Source organism: Panthera tigris, chromosome F3 (genome assembly GCF_018350195.1).
Source record: "Panthera tigris isolate Pti1 chromosome F3, P.tigris_Pti1_mat1.1, whole genome shotgun sequence".
In the NCBI taxonomy this organism is placed as follows: domain Eukaryota; kingdom Metazoa; phylum Chordata; class Mammalia; order Carnivora; family Felidae; genus Panthera; species Panthera tigris.
In genome coordinates this window covers 36,742,715-36,758,440 of record NC_056678.1, presented here as the reverse complement: position 1 = coordinate 36,758,440, position 15,726 = coordinate 36,742,715, and the positions used below count along the sequence as shown (strand labels likewise).

General features: G+C 33.8%; 1 protein-coding gene across 4 annotated transcripts in view; it reads left to right on the top strand.

Moving 5' to 3' along the window:
- DENND1B (DENN domain containing 1B) overlaps positions 1-15,726 on the top strand; it is a 253,965-nt gene that overhangs the window by 125,449 nt on the left and 112,790 nt on the right. For 3 of the 4 annotated variants that reach the window (XM_042976470.1, XM_042976468.1, XM_042976471.1), the window contains 4 exons: positions 3,240-3,320; positions 6,424-6,483; positions 7,723-7,776; positions 9,960-10,070. In XM_042976470.1, the coding sequence (XP_042832404.1) occupies positions 3,240-3,320; positions 6,424-6,483; positions 7,723-7,776; positions 9,960-10,070 (306 nt within the window). The remainder of the gene's footprint in view (positions 1-3,239; positions 3,321-6,423; positions 6,484-7,722; positions 7,777-9,959; positions 10,071-15,726) is intronic. The other variant, XM_042976469.1, reaches the window with a different exon arrangement.

Below are 15,726 nucleotides of genomic sequence, written 5' to 3'. Positions count from 1 at the left end.
GTCCTGGTCTTGTAGTGCACAGCTATCTTTACTTTTTAAAATTAGTTTTCTTTTTGCTGATTTGTTTAGGTGAGTTCTACTGCCCTGTCTTCTAGATCACTGATTTCATCTGCTGTTGAACCCCACCAGGGCATTTTTCAGTTCAGTTATTGTATCTGTGATTTCTATTTGGCACTTTCCTGTTTCCGTCTTGTTAAAGTTCTTGCTGTGTTCATCCATTCTTCTCCCAATTTCAGTGAGCGTCTTTATGACCATTACTTTGAAGTCTTTATCAGGTAAATTACTCATTGCCATTTCTTGTCAGCTTCTTTCTGATGTTTTATCTTGTTCTTTCATTTGGAGTATATTCTTTTCTCCTCATTTTGTTCAGCTTTCTATGTTAGTTTCTATCATATAGCATTAGGTTTAACAGCTATCTCTCTCATGCTAGAAAGAGTGACCTTGTGTAGATGAACCTTATCATTTAACCTTGCCCTAGCTCTTGGTTGTCTCTAGAACCTTTGTGATTGTCTAAGCAGCCTGATGTAGTATTGCTAGGTCCTGGTTGTTGAGATAGTGCCACATTCTCTGAATATTCAAGAGGGAGAGATCTAATAGCTCCTAGTTTCAGGCTGATTGGAAGCTAGACCCTCAGGCAGCAGCTTTAAAGGTATGTAAATATATAATTTTGAGGGACAACAGTTAGAAAGCCTGCTTGTCTCCAGGGCCATCAATCTGGTGGTGTACCCTTGGCGACAAGTGGCAAAAAGTGTTTCACACAAGTGTGTGGACTCCTTTCTGTGCAGTATCAGTGAGTTGCAGCAAGTCCAAGGGAGATTGCAAAGATGATGTCCCCTGGTCTATGTTCACGTCTACATCCCATAGCCTGTAGATGTGTGGTAATCCTGAAGTGTGCCCTCAGTTGAAGCGCCAGGATAAGTAGATTGGAAGACTGGGAGTGTGTTTCCTTCTGCTGTCTATACAGTGCCCTGGGGGTGGTAGCCTACCAAGAACCATCTCTTCTATGGTTTCAGACCTGTGGTACCCAGAAACACAATTCTTCCTGGCCAGGTGCTCAAGGGGCATCCTCTATGTAGGCTGTGTTTTCCCACTGACTCTAGTGGGGCTGCAAGGATGGGGAAGGGCAGGAGGTGCCCACCAGCACGAGAAAGATAGAGGGAGAATGCAAAAATGACACCCACCAGCACCTCCATCCCAGCAGAGAGTTTGAATATGCTCCTCCCCCTCTGGCAGATGCTTTAAGATTAGCAGATGCTTAAAGATTAGCTCTTTATACTGCTACTTTTATGCTTGGTCCTGAGGCAGATGAATCTGTGTACAAGTTCTTTAAGAGTAGAATCTCCATGGGCACCTGGGTGGCTCAAGTCTCTGACTCTTGATTTCAGTTCAGGTCATGATCTCACCTTCAGTGAGTTTGAGCCCCTTATAGGGACTCGGAGTCTCTTGGGATTCTCAATCCCAACCCCTTCCCCCCCCCCCCCCCCACACACACACACACTCACTCACTCACTCTTTCTCAAAATAAATAAATAAACATAAAAAGAGAGTAGAATCTCCATTCTCTACAACTTTTTTTTAGTATCATTTATTCAAGTTGGCCAACATACAGTGTACATGATTTGCTCTTGGTTTTGGGGGTAGATTCCCATGATTCATTGCTCCTACAACTTTTTTTTTTTAACATTTATTTATTTTTGAGAGAGAGAGAATGTGTGAATGGGGAGGGGCAGAGAGAGAGGGAGACACAGAATCCAAAGCAGGCTCCAGGCTCCGAGCTGTCAGCACAGAGCCCGATGTGGGGCTCGAACCCCAAAACTGTGACATCATGACCTGAGCCAAAGTCGGACACTTAACCAACTGAATAATTTACTTTTAGAAACTCTTACTGTTAAATTGATACTTATGTACCTATAATATGTCCTTCTTTATGAGACCGTTGGTAATACTGAAATATATAAAAGAAAATATTGTGAGCAAATTCATATAATTTTAGTGTTCTGAGAAGAGGGAAAAAGAGAGACTGTATCTGTATTCCTTAATAGAGGAAAATACATTGTAGGTTCACAGAAGTAAAGCAGAAGTAAATCTATAACTGTTACATTTTTTCTTTTTCTTTTTAACCCAATGCCACAGCCTTTGTAGGTTGATATTTAGATTTTATAATTGAAGTTACCCTTACCTGATCAACATCAGGCAAGTTTAAAGTAATTTTGAAAGCTAGACTTTAAAAAAACTTCATTAGCCATAGGAATTTTGTTTAGACAGGGATTAATATTATCCAGAATATTTTGTGGATATATTTCATTGTTTAAATGGTCAAGAGATAAATTCTATAGTCTCTTCTCTTAAAGTCATTCTAAAGACTCTAATAGGCAGTTTTGTATGCACACTTTACAAACACAGAAATCAGAATTATTAAGTTTTGGTAGTTATATGATAAATTGTGTGAAGTTATGTGTCTCATATCCAAATTCCTTAAAATTAATTATTACCTATTTTGAATAATTGCCATTTCCTATGGTATATTGCCCCCACGTACACATTTTAAGAGAGAATAAAAAACATGTATATAAAAACTACCTTCATATATGTATTCCTGGGTTTATATGTATAATGCAGAAAAAGCAAATGTGCATATCAAAGTGCACTGTTATTGTATACATCCTATAGGGTGGATGTGTCATATATATATATATTTTTAATCCCATTTATTGTGAGTCAAGTAGTGACTGACTGATTGCTGTTAAGGAAAGACCTATTTAGAGTAACCTGTACATTGTATCTTAGTACAGTGATCATGCTAAATTGTATCTATTCCTTAAAAATTAGGTTTAAGATTTTAAAATTAAAATGGAAAATGGAAGCATTCAGTAATCTGATAAAAAGTTATATTGCTATTTTTATTCAATCCCATTTTGCTTGGATTTAATGATTTAAATAATTTCCTCTATAGATAGCATCAGTATATTTTATAATAATGAAGTTTTGCCAAATACAGATTTATACTAATTAGAGATATTGCTAGTATTCTTTATGGATAAATATATTTGGTTATCTTTTCCATATTTATTAAATTTAAATATTTAAATTTCAGGTATTTGAAACATTCTTGTGGAAAGCAGTTGTGTAAAACATGTCTAATGTGAGAAGGCACAGTGCATGATTTTTTCCAGTAGTTTTAATTATATTTGCTTAGTATGTATTTCACTTATAAATTGTACTTTTTAATTTTACTCTAGGAGAATGATTTGAATGAAACTCTCAAATCACTCTATAACCACCCAGTACCAAAGGCAAACACTCCTGTCAATTTGAGTGTGGTAAGTATTCAGCTATTAATTGATTTTTTTGAGTCCTAGCAGGTTCATTTAGGAAGACATGTGCCTTTAAGAAACTCTGCTACCTGAGAACTTTAATTGTAGTAATGACATTACTATGGTGATATTGGGACTTTTCGATATGTTCCAGCTATCATAACATATGTTGGATGTGTATTTTTGTAGTTGTTAAATCACAGATTTTTAAAAATTATACACTAAAAGTAATCTGTGAGGAACATTGATTTTTGGGTGAAATCTATCCATAATAGGAAATACACACACACACACACACACACACACACACACACACACACACACACACACATATTCACAATACCCCGCATAAAATGAAAACGGTATATAAATGAGTATTGCCACTATGCTCTATAACTAACCCTATGATTAAAATACTGGGTGAAGAGTTTCTTCTTATTTCCCTGCACTGCAACCCATCTTCTAGTATAATCAGCAAACACTGAAAATGTGATTGAAGTTTGTCAAACAGGAAGCCAGTGGTGGTATAGAGTATTTACTACTGAAACTTTTAATGATCACACTAGTATTTGGGGAGATTTTGTAAATGGTCAAAGTTAATTATCACAAATGTGGATATTTTCATTAATATTTGGGATCCAAATAAAGTGTTAAAATTAATTTATATTCCTTTTAGTTCTTCCAATATGATAAACAGTGTGATTTTTAAGGAAGAAAAAAATACATAATGATGCAAGAAAAATTGAAACAAAAAGTAAATTGAAGTATGTATAAACAAATTCATAGGTCATGTGCTTTTTTGCACAATAAAGAAACTGCTATTTTCATTATATTCCTTGCTTGGTAATAACTTTCTTCTTGACTAAATTTTTCCTGTAATTTTGTTTAATAGTAGTATTCTCTGACATTATTCTGTTCTATTTTTACTGTCACCACTATAGTTCAGATGCTTAGTACTTTAAATACTTCTTAGTCTAGAGTCTCTCTTTCTAGTCCTTTGTACAAAAGTCTGTCAGATTAAACTTCCTTCAGCTATATAAAGTTTCCTGCTGAAAACCTAAAAGCTTCCCATTTTCTATAGAATTTGTCCAAACTTCCGCCAGGTTGTCAGGACCACCCACTTCTTGGCCTCAGTCTACCTTTTCATTTTTGTCTTACTTTTTGTTTTTTTGTTTTTTGTTTTTTTTTCTAAATCGATTTTCTACTCTGGTCACATTGTTCTGTTCGTCTTCTCAAATGAACCTCGTGATTTCTCACTTGTACACCTTCCTTTTTTACTAAAGCCTCTTTGTAGATTATCCATCTTTAGTCTAGAACTAGCCACTTCCCACCTTTGTGAAACTTTCCTTTGCTGTTAACAGCTGAAAGTATTCTTTTTCCCCTGTGATCTCCACACCTTTATGTCTGCACCCTCTTTCCTCACTCACCGCCAAAGTGGAATTGTTTAGTAGTCATTTGGAGATTGGGGGCTGGAAAGCTAAGGATAACCTGGAATTTTTAACCCAGATATGAGAGTCAAGTGCAGAGATAGTTGTAGAAATGCTTGGGCTATTCAAAGGATGGACTATAGAGAGAATAGAGCACAGGCTAAGGCCTAATTGCCCAAATAGACTGTATGGAAGAAGAAAGCAGATTGAGTGAAAGAACGAGAGAAAGCTAAGGAGAAACTCAGATTTGTAGGTCACTGAAGCCAAAGGAATACAAGATGTATGGCTAGTGGGAATGAAGTAGAAAGGCCAAAGAAAAATACCAAGAAAAAAGAAAAGCTCCAAATTATCAAAAATAAGTGTCATTATTTGAAGGAGTTATATTTATAAAATGATTCTAACACTTTGTTAAGGGGTTAAGGAAATGTAGGTTCTAAGATAATAGATGCAGCTATTTTAGAGCATTAATGAGAGATTTTAAAAATGAACTCTTTAAATTTGAGTATCATTTGTTTAGGAGTAAATATCTTATGAAAATACATTTCAAAAATACTGGATATCGAAACACTTCACCTTTATTGGTAAGAATCGTAAATCCAAAAACTACTAGGCCTCTGAAACCTAAGAATAGAAGATACTGGTTTAAGTCCTGGTTACTAAATGTATGATGTTAAGCAAAAAAGTTGAAACTTTTTGAGGATTCTTTTTCTTCATTTGAGAAATCAAATGAGTCCATTTTTGAGAAAGTTGTTTGGGGATTTACATGAAATGACATATCTAGATACCATGAAAAGCTATACAAATATTAGTTATTAGTGAATTGAAGTTTTATTTCATATGGAGAAGATATTTTGTATTGTAGCTGAAATGATCTTTTTAGGGAACTTGAGTGTGTCCTATTCTATGTATGACAGTTATTTCTGTAATTTAAGCCTTCTTGTAAGCTTTTGAATCAGTAGTCTAGGGTAGCTTTAAAATCTTGTATACCTTTTCTCAATACAATATCTAAAGAACTGCAAAATCAGCTGGTTAATAGAATATTGCCTCAAATTCGGGTAAAGTCCATTTAGTAATTTCATTTGATTTCAACAACAGATTACTGAAGTACCAGGTCCAGTGAGTGCTATGCTCTTAATCAGTGGCAAAATTGGGGTTAAAAACACTGGTCTTCAGCTACTAGTAGAGGTTTTTGTTTTATGATGCCCAATTAAAATTGATCATCCTGAGAATTTTTGTTCCTCCACAAAGTAGAAAGAAAATTTTGTTTGTTTGTACAAATTCTGATAGAAAAATGTGAAAAGTCTTGGGAAACTGCTATACTTTCTTATAATTTCATGTTTCGTGAATGCTCCAGCACATGAATTTTTCAAGGCTTGACACTGTAGCCCCTAGAAAATCACTGAGATTGAATGAAAACTTAATACTTAATGTAAATTTTTATTTTTATGTTTCAAAATAACTAAATATCTAAAGGATTTTCTACTCTCAGTTGAGAATGAAAATACTTCTTTAAGATTTTTCTAGCATAAAATGAGCAAAGCAGCATTTAAAATAACATTTATAATTAGTGTTACTTTCAGTGGATAGTGTGGCTACATGGGTTTGTCTCAAATACACAGCAAATTGTGTAAACTTCCCCCCATGAAAGTAAAATATTCATTTTTTCTCTCATATATTATAAGAACCAAGAGATATTTATTGCCAGTGAGCAAGTTCTGAAAGATCAGCCCTTCCTAGTACCGGTGAGTTAAAAGGACAATGGGTTCTAAAAATCACTATTAAATTGAGACAATAATGACTTCTTTCACTGTGTTTTTAAGATGCACTCCAGTCCTTTGAGAAATGGTTAATTTGACTCATTTAAGAAAATTAATCATTTGGAGCATATTTTCTGTTTATACTGTCTTTTAAAGCATAGTTTTATGAAATGCAGAATTATTAACAAGCCCTCTAAATAAAAGTAGTTTATAATAAACACCAAATGTATGCATATTCTCCATTGTCAGTAGTAGTAATGTTACAGTGCATTCACAGCATGAGATTTCTGTCACATTTTTGTCACAAGGTCTCAGGAGACCTTGTGATTTATCTCATATTGTTCTTCTACCCTGGAAAATTATACATTATGACTATGCTAACTAGCCTGTTCTGACTAGTTCAACTGTGCCCAGTATTGGCCAGAATGTTTCTTTTCCAATCTTTAATTATAAAATGGCATTAAATATGTCCTTATATGATTAAGATAATAAAACAGTTTTGGAGATTAATATGAACAGAAAATAAAACAACTTTGGTGATTCAGTTGTGCTGATTTTGGGTGGTAAAATTTGGGAACATTCTGGGGAACATGAAGAAATATACAATATGTTTTTCATATAAGTCGATCTATGAACTGTTGTATTGCTTTATTACAGAAGCTAATTACTGTTTGTTTTGTAGGTGTATGAGGCTCATATTTTGAGATAATCACATTAAAATTTTTTAATGTTTAAAAATTATGTTCTATTACTGCTTTCTAAATAAGATAGTATTTCTAAATAATATAGTAGCTGTAATATAGTAGCTGATCTGTACGAGAGAAATTTGTTGTGATTTATCATAGAAACTCAGCAATCTTAATAGATTTTGATTTATTCTTGTGTAAGCAAACCTCATTATTTTCCAGTCTCTCTAAATGTGTGTGTGTGTGTGTGTGTGTGTGTGTATACATTTTTGTCTTGATAAATTTTTTCCAGGATTATTTCAATTTTGAAATTAAATAATTTTAACGAACACTTAATTCTTTGTATGAGAAAGTTACTGCTCAGTCTCATAGACCTGCTGTCTTATTTAAGAATCTCTCAAATTCAGAAAATCCTGAATGTTAATCCTTGATGTTTATTAATTTAGTTGATATTTTTTGTTATTTTTTTCTTAAATTATATGTAATGCTACCGAATTTTAATTCTGCTTTTCTTATGTGATTTATTTCTGTTTATTAGCATTCCTACTTCATTGCCCCAGATGTAACTGGACTCCCAACAATTCCTGAGAGTGTAAGTTTTCTGTTTTCTATGTTTTTTATGCTACTCATATTACGAATTTTATTTTGGCCTCGCCGTTTAAGAATTTCTGTATAGAGAAAATAATATGTTGTAACTCTCCATTTTTTATTAGAAATAATGAAGGAATAAGGAATAATGGTGTTATCTCTGTTTTGTCTTTATTGTGTCTGCTACTTTACTTCCTAAATATTTGGTTGTAGGTAAGGAAATTTTTATCAGAAAAACTGTTTCTACCATTGAGATAGTTTGGTAGGATCATATGTAATCAGTGAGGTCCTGAGATCCCCCCCCCCCCCCGATCATGTAGAAGAAATATGTCAGATGACCTTACTTGGGTGGAGGGGGATGAATACTGGCAATGGGAAATATTTTCACACACATGGTTTCTTTAGTTACCTGACTGTAGCATTTTAGATTATTTGTATGATTCTATGAAAATCTTATTGTCCTGGGCTTGGTTTCTTGATTTTAATTTAAGTGATACATATTTTGTAGGTCTTGAGGGGTACTACAAGAAATTATTGCTAAATTTTACATTTTAATTAGAGCCCTAATTGTAGCCATGTTAGAAATACTTCCAGTGTTTTAGTAGTTATTACAAATTAATATTCTGTAGAAAGATTTACATGGCAGGTAGAAGTGACAAAGAGGCTTTTGGTTGCTGTGTGAAAAGGAAATTTTCTCTTATGTAATTTTTTTCAACTTCCCTTGGAAAGATACAGTGAATCAGTGGAAATAATTCTATGAACAGTAAAAGATACATCAAAAACAGGAAAAAACATTCCAGAAATACTTACTATTTTTTTTAGAACTCTATTGTTCTTCCCAAAATGTTTTCAGACCTACTAAGTGTTTGGTTTCCAAAAGTACATGGGTTATGAGTGAGTGGAATCTAGGAAGACAGTTGTGAATTTTCCAGTATCAAACCAAGACTGTCAGTGGTATTTTTAGTACAGATGCGTCCAGATAAGTCCTGTGAAAAGATTAGATGAAGCTGTTTGGAATGTGGGCCTGAAATAGATTATCAACACAGCATTCTGTGTTGAGAAATATTTTTCCATCTAGAAATTACATTCTTTGATATTATAGGAAAAATACTAATGTTAAATGCCATAAAAGTAATTTTGTATATGAAGAGTTGAATTGGAAGGTAAGGTAGTTTTCAAATACACAACACAAGAAATGAATTTCTCCCCACTAAATTCAGCATCACTCACTGATATTATAGTTTTTGTTAGGTACCCTGCCATTACTAGTTGGTCCTGGTAGAATTTCTGCCTTTTGGAAATTGAAGAAAATTAGATTTCTTGTTTCCTTGCCCAACTAAAAAATTTTAGGCCTTCTAAGTCATAGTCTACCTGGTACTATGGTTTCAGTTGATTATCATATCTTATTCAGTCTTCTTCATTACTTTATAACTTTCTGATATGCTTAAGTTTGAGTACAGAAAGTTAAAAATCAGAGAGAGTGGATCTGAATGTCAAAGTTAATGTAGATTAGCCCAATTTTGTTTGTATGTGGGGGAAATAATATGAAGTGTTATATCAAGGAATCAAATTAGGCTAACCCCCAAATTAATTTGGTTATGGTGGAATAGAGCAGGTCTGACATGGGATATAAAGGGATTTTCCTTAATAAAGGACCAAAGATCTGCTTTATGAATCCATCTCATCCTCTGGGTTCCTTGTACGTAGTACATAGTATCAGGCAATGATGCCGTCTGCTGAGTGATTGGCAAACATAAAAAGACTCAAATGTATTTTCTGGAACAGCAGTTCTCAAAGTTCAGCGTATATAAGAATTATCAGGAATACCTTTTTAAAAAACAGATTCTTGGAGCCATACTCTGAAGATTAAAATTCAGCAGGTTTACAACTGGAGCCCAGGAAATGGGCTTCTTTTATAAGTACTTGGGTAGGGAGAGTGGAAAATGTGTGATCCTCTGATTGCCCTCTGAGAAACATTTTCCTGGGGTAGGATTATGTTTCAAATAATAATAGAATGTTACGTGCTTCGTGTGGCAGCAGGATAGTATCACATTTAATTATTTTAATGAATACCATTTTTAATAACAACCTCCTTTGAACCTTAAGACTTGTTGGTAAATGTATAAAATATTTTCCTTCATAATCACCATGAGCTATAACTTACACGATCACTCTTCACTTGTACAGAGAAATCTTACAGAATATTTTGTTGCCGTGGATGTGAATAATATGCTGCAACTCTACGCCAGCATGTTACATGAGAGGCGCGTCATTATTACCTCTAGCAAATTAAGCACTGTAAGTACTTCACACTTCTCCTTTTAAGTGGAACGTGTTGAGCATTTCACAAAAAGACCTACGAACCTCTGCAGACTTAGAAATGTTCTATGTGTATTAACAAGACAATATCTACATACTTTTTTGATATATGGTTTTAATCTGGCTCTTGAAGTACAAAAGTCTGATTTATAGAAGGCCTTCTCAGATGCATTAAGTCAGGTTAATTATTTTTTCTTATCAGGAGATGAGAGTTTTTTTTTTCTTTTTAACTCTCCAGAGTTCATTTTAGTGCCTTCTACCATATAAAGAATTCTTAAGAGCTATTATGAGATCTTTATTATTCACTTGTGGCTTTTTCCATTGGAACTACTTGAAAGAAATCAAGGGGCCATGATAATAGCTGCTATCCTAACCTGGTAATAGGTAGATTCATCTTTGTTGCCAAGTAGTGGTTTGGGAGTAGATTCTATAATAGTTCTGATTTGGAGGAGCTCTTCAGGCTGATAATAACTTAAAAGTCAGAGTACCATTCTGTTTTTTTTTTAATCACAGGTTTTATGCTACTCACTGAAATGTTCTTTTGGAAGGTCTTCACTATTGTGGTAAAGGCAGTGAGAATAAGAGTTTTCTTGGGTCAGAGAAAAATATTCAAAAGTATTTTGCTAGGTGTCCTAACTTTTTTCTACAAAGTATTAAAATTGTAATATTTTTACTAAAAATTTTTAATGTAAATACAATTTTGAGTAATGAACAAGGTATTTATTAAAAACATTTAGTGTTGCATGACTTTGCTTCCTTACAAATTTGGTTAATTGATAAGAATAAAATAATGTTTTTATGTTTTGCTCTCCCAGAGTAAAAATAAAAAAAACTTCATGCTGTAAAGTTTTAGTACGTTGGAAGCAGTTTTAGGAGTTCTCTAAGATATCTATGTAGTATTCAACAATGAAAAGATGTATGTTTAGAGAGACTAAATGGTCATCTGAAGGCCAAATAGCTAATTAGAGACACGTAAAGTGAAGCTGAGTGTCCTGGTCTGGTTTATTTCCATTACTCTTTATTTGAAAAAATACAATTTTGAGATTTTGAATTACAATGTTGATATACCCACTTTTCCAAAAAAATTGAAAATACATTATTTTACAGATTGAAAAACACATTGTGTACATTTAAAGGAGTAAGTATGGAGACATGATGTAGTACAGTCAGAGAACAAGCACAAGTCCTGACAGGTCATTTGCATTTTCTTAAAATGATATTGAGAAATGTAATCTGAATCATTTGGGACTTTTTATATATTTGCTTTTCTATTTTTAATTTACCATTGAGGTGAAACCATTCTTCCTTCTCCCTGTTCTCTTCCTCCTTATTTTTTAAACATGATTGTTTCAAGGTTATAAATAATATTTCTATATGGATATTGTCCTGAAGATTACAAAGATTGTACAAACTGTCTCAGAGGCCTAGGAACTAATTCTTATCATGAAACCTACTATATGGTAGGCACCTTGTAGGCACTAAGGATTCAGTAGTAAGCAAAGTCCAAACACTCTTGGAACGTATGTTGAACAGATGAAACAGAATTGAATGAAAATAGCTGTTGTATCTTATTATGGTGAATACCAAGGGATAAATGATAAGGAGAGTGTGTGTACAGGTTGAAAGGTGAGGGGCAGGCCTCAGTTTTATATAGGAAAGCTTCTTAAATGAGGTAATATTGAGCAGAGATCTAAATGAAGTGCAGGAGTGAGCTATGCGAATGAACATATACGCTTCCCTATTTACAAAAACATTTGAAATAAATCTGAGTATATGATTACTATAAAATAGTGGTGTTATTCTTTATTGCAATTTATAAACACATCTTAATAACTGGATAACTTATCTGTGACTCTATTTCTTCACATGTAAACTGGGAGAATGGTAGTAATAGTTATAATCTCATAGGGTTGTTGTAAAGATTGAGATATTTCTATCTCTGTATAGCTATATAAACACATATGTATATATACACACGTGTGTGTGTGTATATATGTATATATATGTATATGTATGTATGTATATATATGTATACATACATATATGTATGTGTATATATGTATATATGTATATATATGTATATACATATGTGTATGTATATGTATATATATGTATATATACATATACATACACATATGTATATACATATATATACACACACACGTGTGTATATATACATATATGTGTAATGCTGAGAATTGTATTTGCATAACATTCAATGTTGATTCAATGATTATTAGCTATAATTTTATAACGGACTAGTTCTGCAGTTTAGAGTAAAAATTAACATGCCTACCCTTTCACTTTATTTGAATTAAATAATAAAATTATTTTAATAAAGACTTGGTATTATTCAGGGAGTTGTTTCTTATGTCTGAGGTAAACTTTTACCAATTGTTTATGACAATTCATGAAAACTCGATGGTGATGTCACTTCTAAGTTACCAGCTTCGTTTTAATTCATTCTCTGGGGCAGTAGTACTGATAAAAGAAACATAATTCATGCTTGGTTTCATGACCCCCTTACCCTTCTTGTGTGGGGGAAGCTGTTTTACTTAAATCTATCTTGAAAAATTCATGTATCTATTTCTATATCTTCTGTAAATTCCATGCATAGTAACACTTAAGGTCAAAGACTGGTACTATAACATAAATTAGAAATAAACTATATTTTAGGAAGAATTTAGTGAAATCTCTGAAACACCCAAGGAAGGAATAGTTAAGTATCAATGAATTGACTGACTCTTAAGCTTTTTACATTCTCATTCTATATGCCTTGAAGACTACACTGTATTTAGTATTAATGCAACAAATTGTGTTTTACTCATTTTTCATTTTTTAAGTCTACAGCCAAAATTTTAACTATTGGAAGAGCACACGTAACTTAAGGCGTCTTTGGATCTATAATTTTATGTATAGTTTTAGGAATTTTGTTTGTTTGGGTTTACTCTTTAATAAAACTTCTATTTTATTAGAACCATATTTGTCAACCTTATAGTTGCTGGGTGTTTTAGTGAAGATACACTGGGAGAGAATCAATCAGCTTACTTAAAGGTCTTTTCTTAGGTGCTGTTTGTAGTTAAAATTATAATTTGTAATTTATAGACATTAACTTTAAAATAAAAAAAGTTAATTTTGAAATATGTTAGCAAAAGTATCAAGAGTCATATGTTTTCACACTTTTAATGAGTCCCTCTCCCCCATTAAAGTGTTGTATTTTTTGTTTGTTTTGTTTTTTCAAGTTTTTATTTAAATTCCACTTAGTTAACGTACTGTGTAATATTAACTTCAGGTGTAGACTTTAATGATTCACCACTGAAATACAACGCCCAGTGCTCATCACAAGTGCCCTCCTTAATCCCCATCATCCGTGGATCCCATCTCCCTGCCCACTAAAGTGTGGTACTTTGTCAGGACCCATTATTACATTTTTCTGTGTTGAAGTTTTATGAATTGGGACATAAACAATTTAGTCTTTATTCCATTGGTATATACATTATCAACTATACACAGAAGTGTTCCTGGTAATCCTGAACAAGAACATTGATTTTATACATGCTGTAGGCAGGCCCTAGATGTTTAAGCCCCAAGAGAATCTCGAGTAGACTAGCAGAACATCATACCAAAGTCTCATGTATTCAAAGCAAAGGAATAAATCATGATATTACAAGAGTATATCAGTTGACTTATTGCTGTTTTGTGACCAGAGGTAGAGAATATTGCTGTTTAAAGTCATGTCATTGGTTCTCAAATCAGTCAGGCATGAAGTCTTGTCATATGCCTCTATAATTGTACCTCACCAGACTTTCTTTAACTAGTCAGCTGGGGCTGTGTATTTTGTCTCAAACACCCGGCTGGCCGGCGTCTGACAGGAGCTTTCTCATCATCCTGTCAGTAATATGTTAACTAGAGTGTATCTTTGTGGCCTGTAGAAGCAGGTGGAAGAAATGCTTCTCTTTAAAGCAGATGTCTAAATGTTAGCTACTATTTTGACCAATATTTAGCTGGTAAATATCACCCTCTTAAAGGCTATAAGCACATTAGTTACAGAGATTGGATTGTATAATGCATGTTCTTTCTGGAATATTGAGAGCAAGCAATATGCTGTGAGTATTGGAATTGTGTTAATAAACTGTAATATCTTCCTTTGTTCTATCTAGTTGCCCCCAGGCATTTAAGCATATGCTTTTCTCTCTTTCTCTCATTAATTCCATCAAGGGCATATGCAAAAATAAATCTTGTGGTCTCTGGAAAATCAACTATTAAAATAGATTTTAAAATTGTAGATTTTATAGGGTTAGACTGAAGGGGAATCCGGGGGATTTTAACCTCTCCATCTAGAGTTTACATATTGATTTGGCTCTTAATGGTACCACCTGTATCAGCATTTAATCTGAAATCTGAAGTTCAGAGAATCTTTCTGGAGATTAAGAATTGAACAGTTGATGGGAGAACAAAGATCATCCAGGTCTAGTTCCTAGTTAAGACTGTTGAAGTGTATTTTTTCACCCCCTGTGTTTTTAAAGCTGCAGCAGAATGGTGCTTTGTTATCAAGACCTTTCAGGGAGAGATATTCTAGGAACAATTTTTAGATTTTTAATTCTTCCCAAAGCCCTTAGCAACCAATTATGTCAGCTGAAACCGTAGGTTAAGAATTCTACTTACCAGTGCATTGTTTGATGTGTATACCGCTCCTCTGAACATCATATTTTCACTCAGTGCTAAGTAAATGTGACCTGAGTATGGAAATAGGACCATTGTGGTAGCCCTGTAACACTCTGTTGGAAGATATGTGTGGAGGTAAGTCAGAGGAAACTTCTAAGACAGGAAAACTGGAGGTATTTGTATTGTGCAACTCTTGTGGCGATAGTTCTGTTCTTCACGGAAATGCGCACATATCTGTTTTCTGGTTTAGTCAATTTGTTCCCTTTAAAAGTTAACAATTGACTTTTAATGTAAAAATCAATTGTTTTAAATAACAGTTGTGTCACTAGCTAAGGGGCATATTGTCAATCGCTCGGTTCTGTCAGTTTTGTTCCTACCACTACTCCCATCTCCCCACAAGCAACCTCAGAAGATTTCAGTTTACTGTAGTATTTTCAATCTGGAATGACTGAATTTTGTGCTGTTCATGATTCTCAATCTTAAATATAAGAAAAATTATATATGTATTGTTCGTTTCCTTAGTAAAACTGCTATCGAGATCAATTGGGTTATTTTTAAATGTACCTTTTATATTTATATAAATATAAGTGTAACTCACTGTGGCTACCTCACTCAGCATCTCCTGGATGGACTGCATCCCATAATCTTCTTATCCCGCTAAGGGGCTGAGGGAGGGCATCCGCCCCCCTGTCTCATCTTCCTCCCCCACCTAAGTTCTGTAGATCCTTCCTCCTCAATCCTTTCTTCTGGGACCCCTGTGCTCCATTCCAACTGCCCATTGTCTTAATTCAGGCAGTTGTCATTTCCCACAAACATTGTTTTCAGATGTCTATACTGCATGTTAGCATTCTCTGCATTTACATAAAATGATGGTGATGATTAGAAGAGTAGTTCTAGCCAGGAATTACATATGCACTGTGAACTGCTTGCTCTTTAACTTCATCGTCACTTCCTATAAACTCGAGGCAGG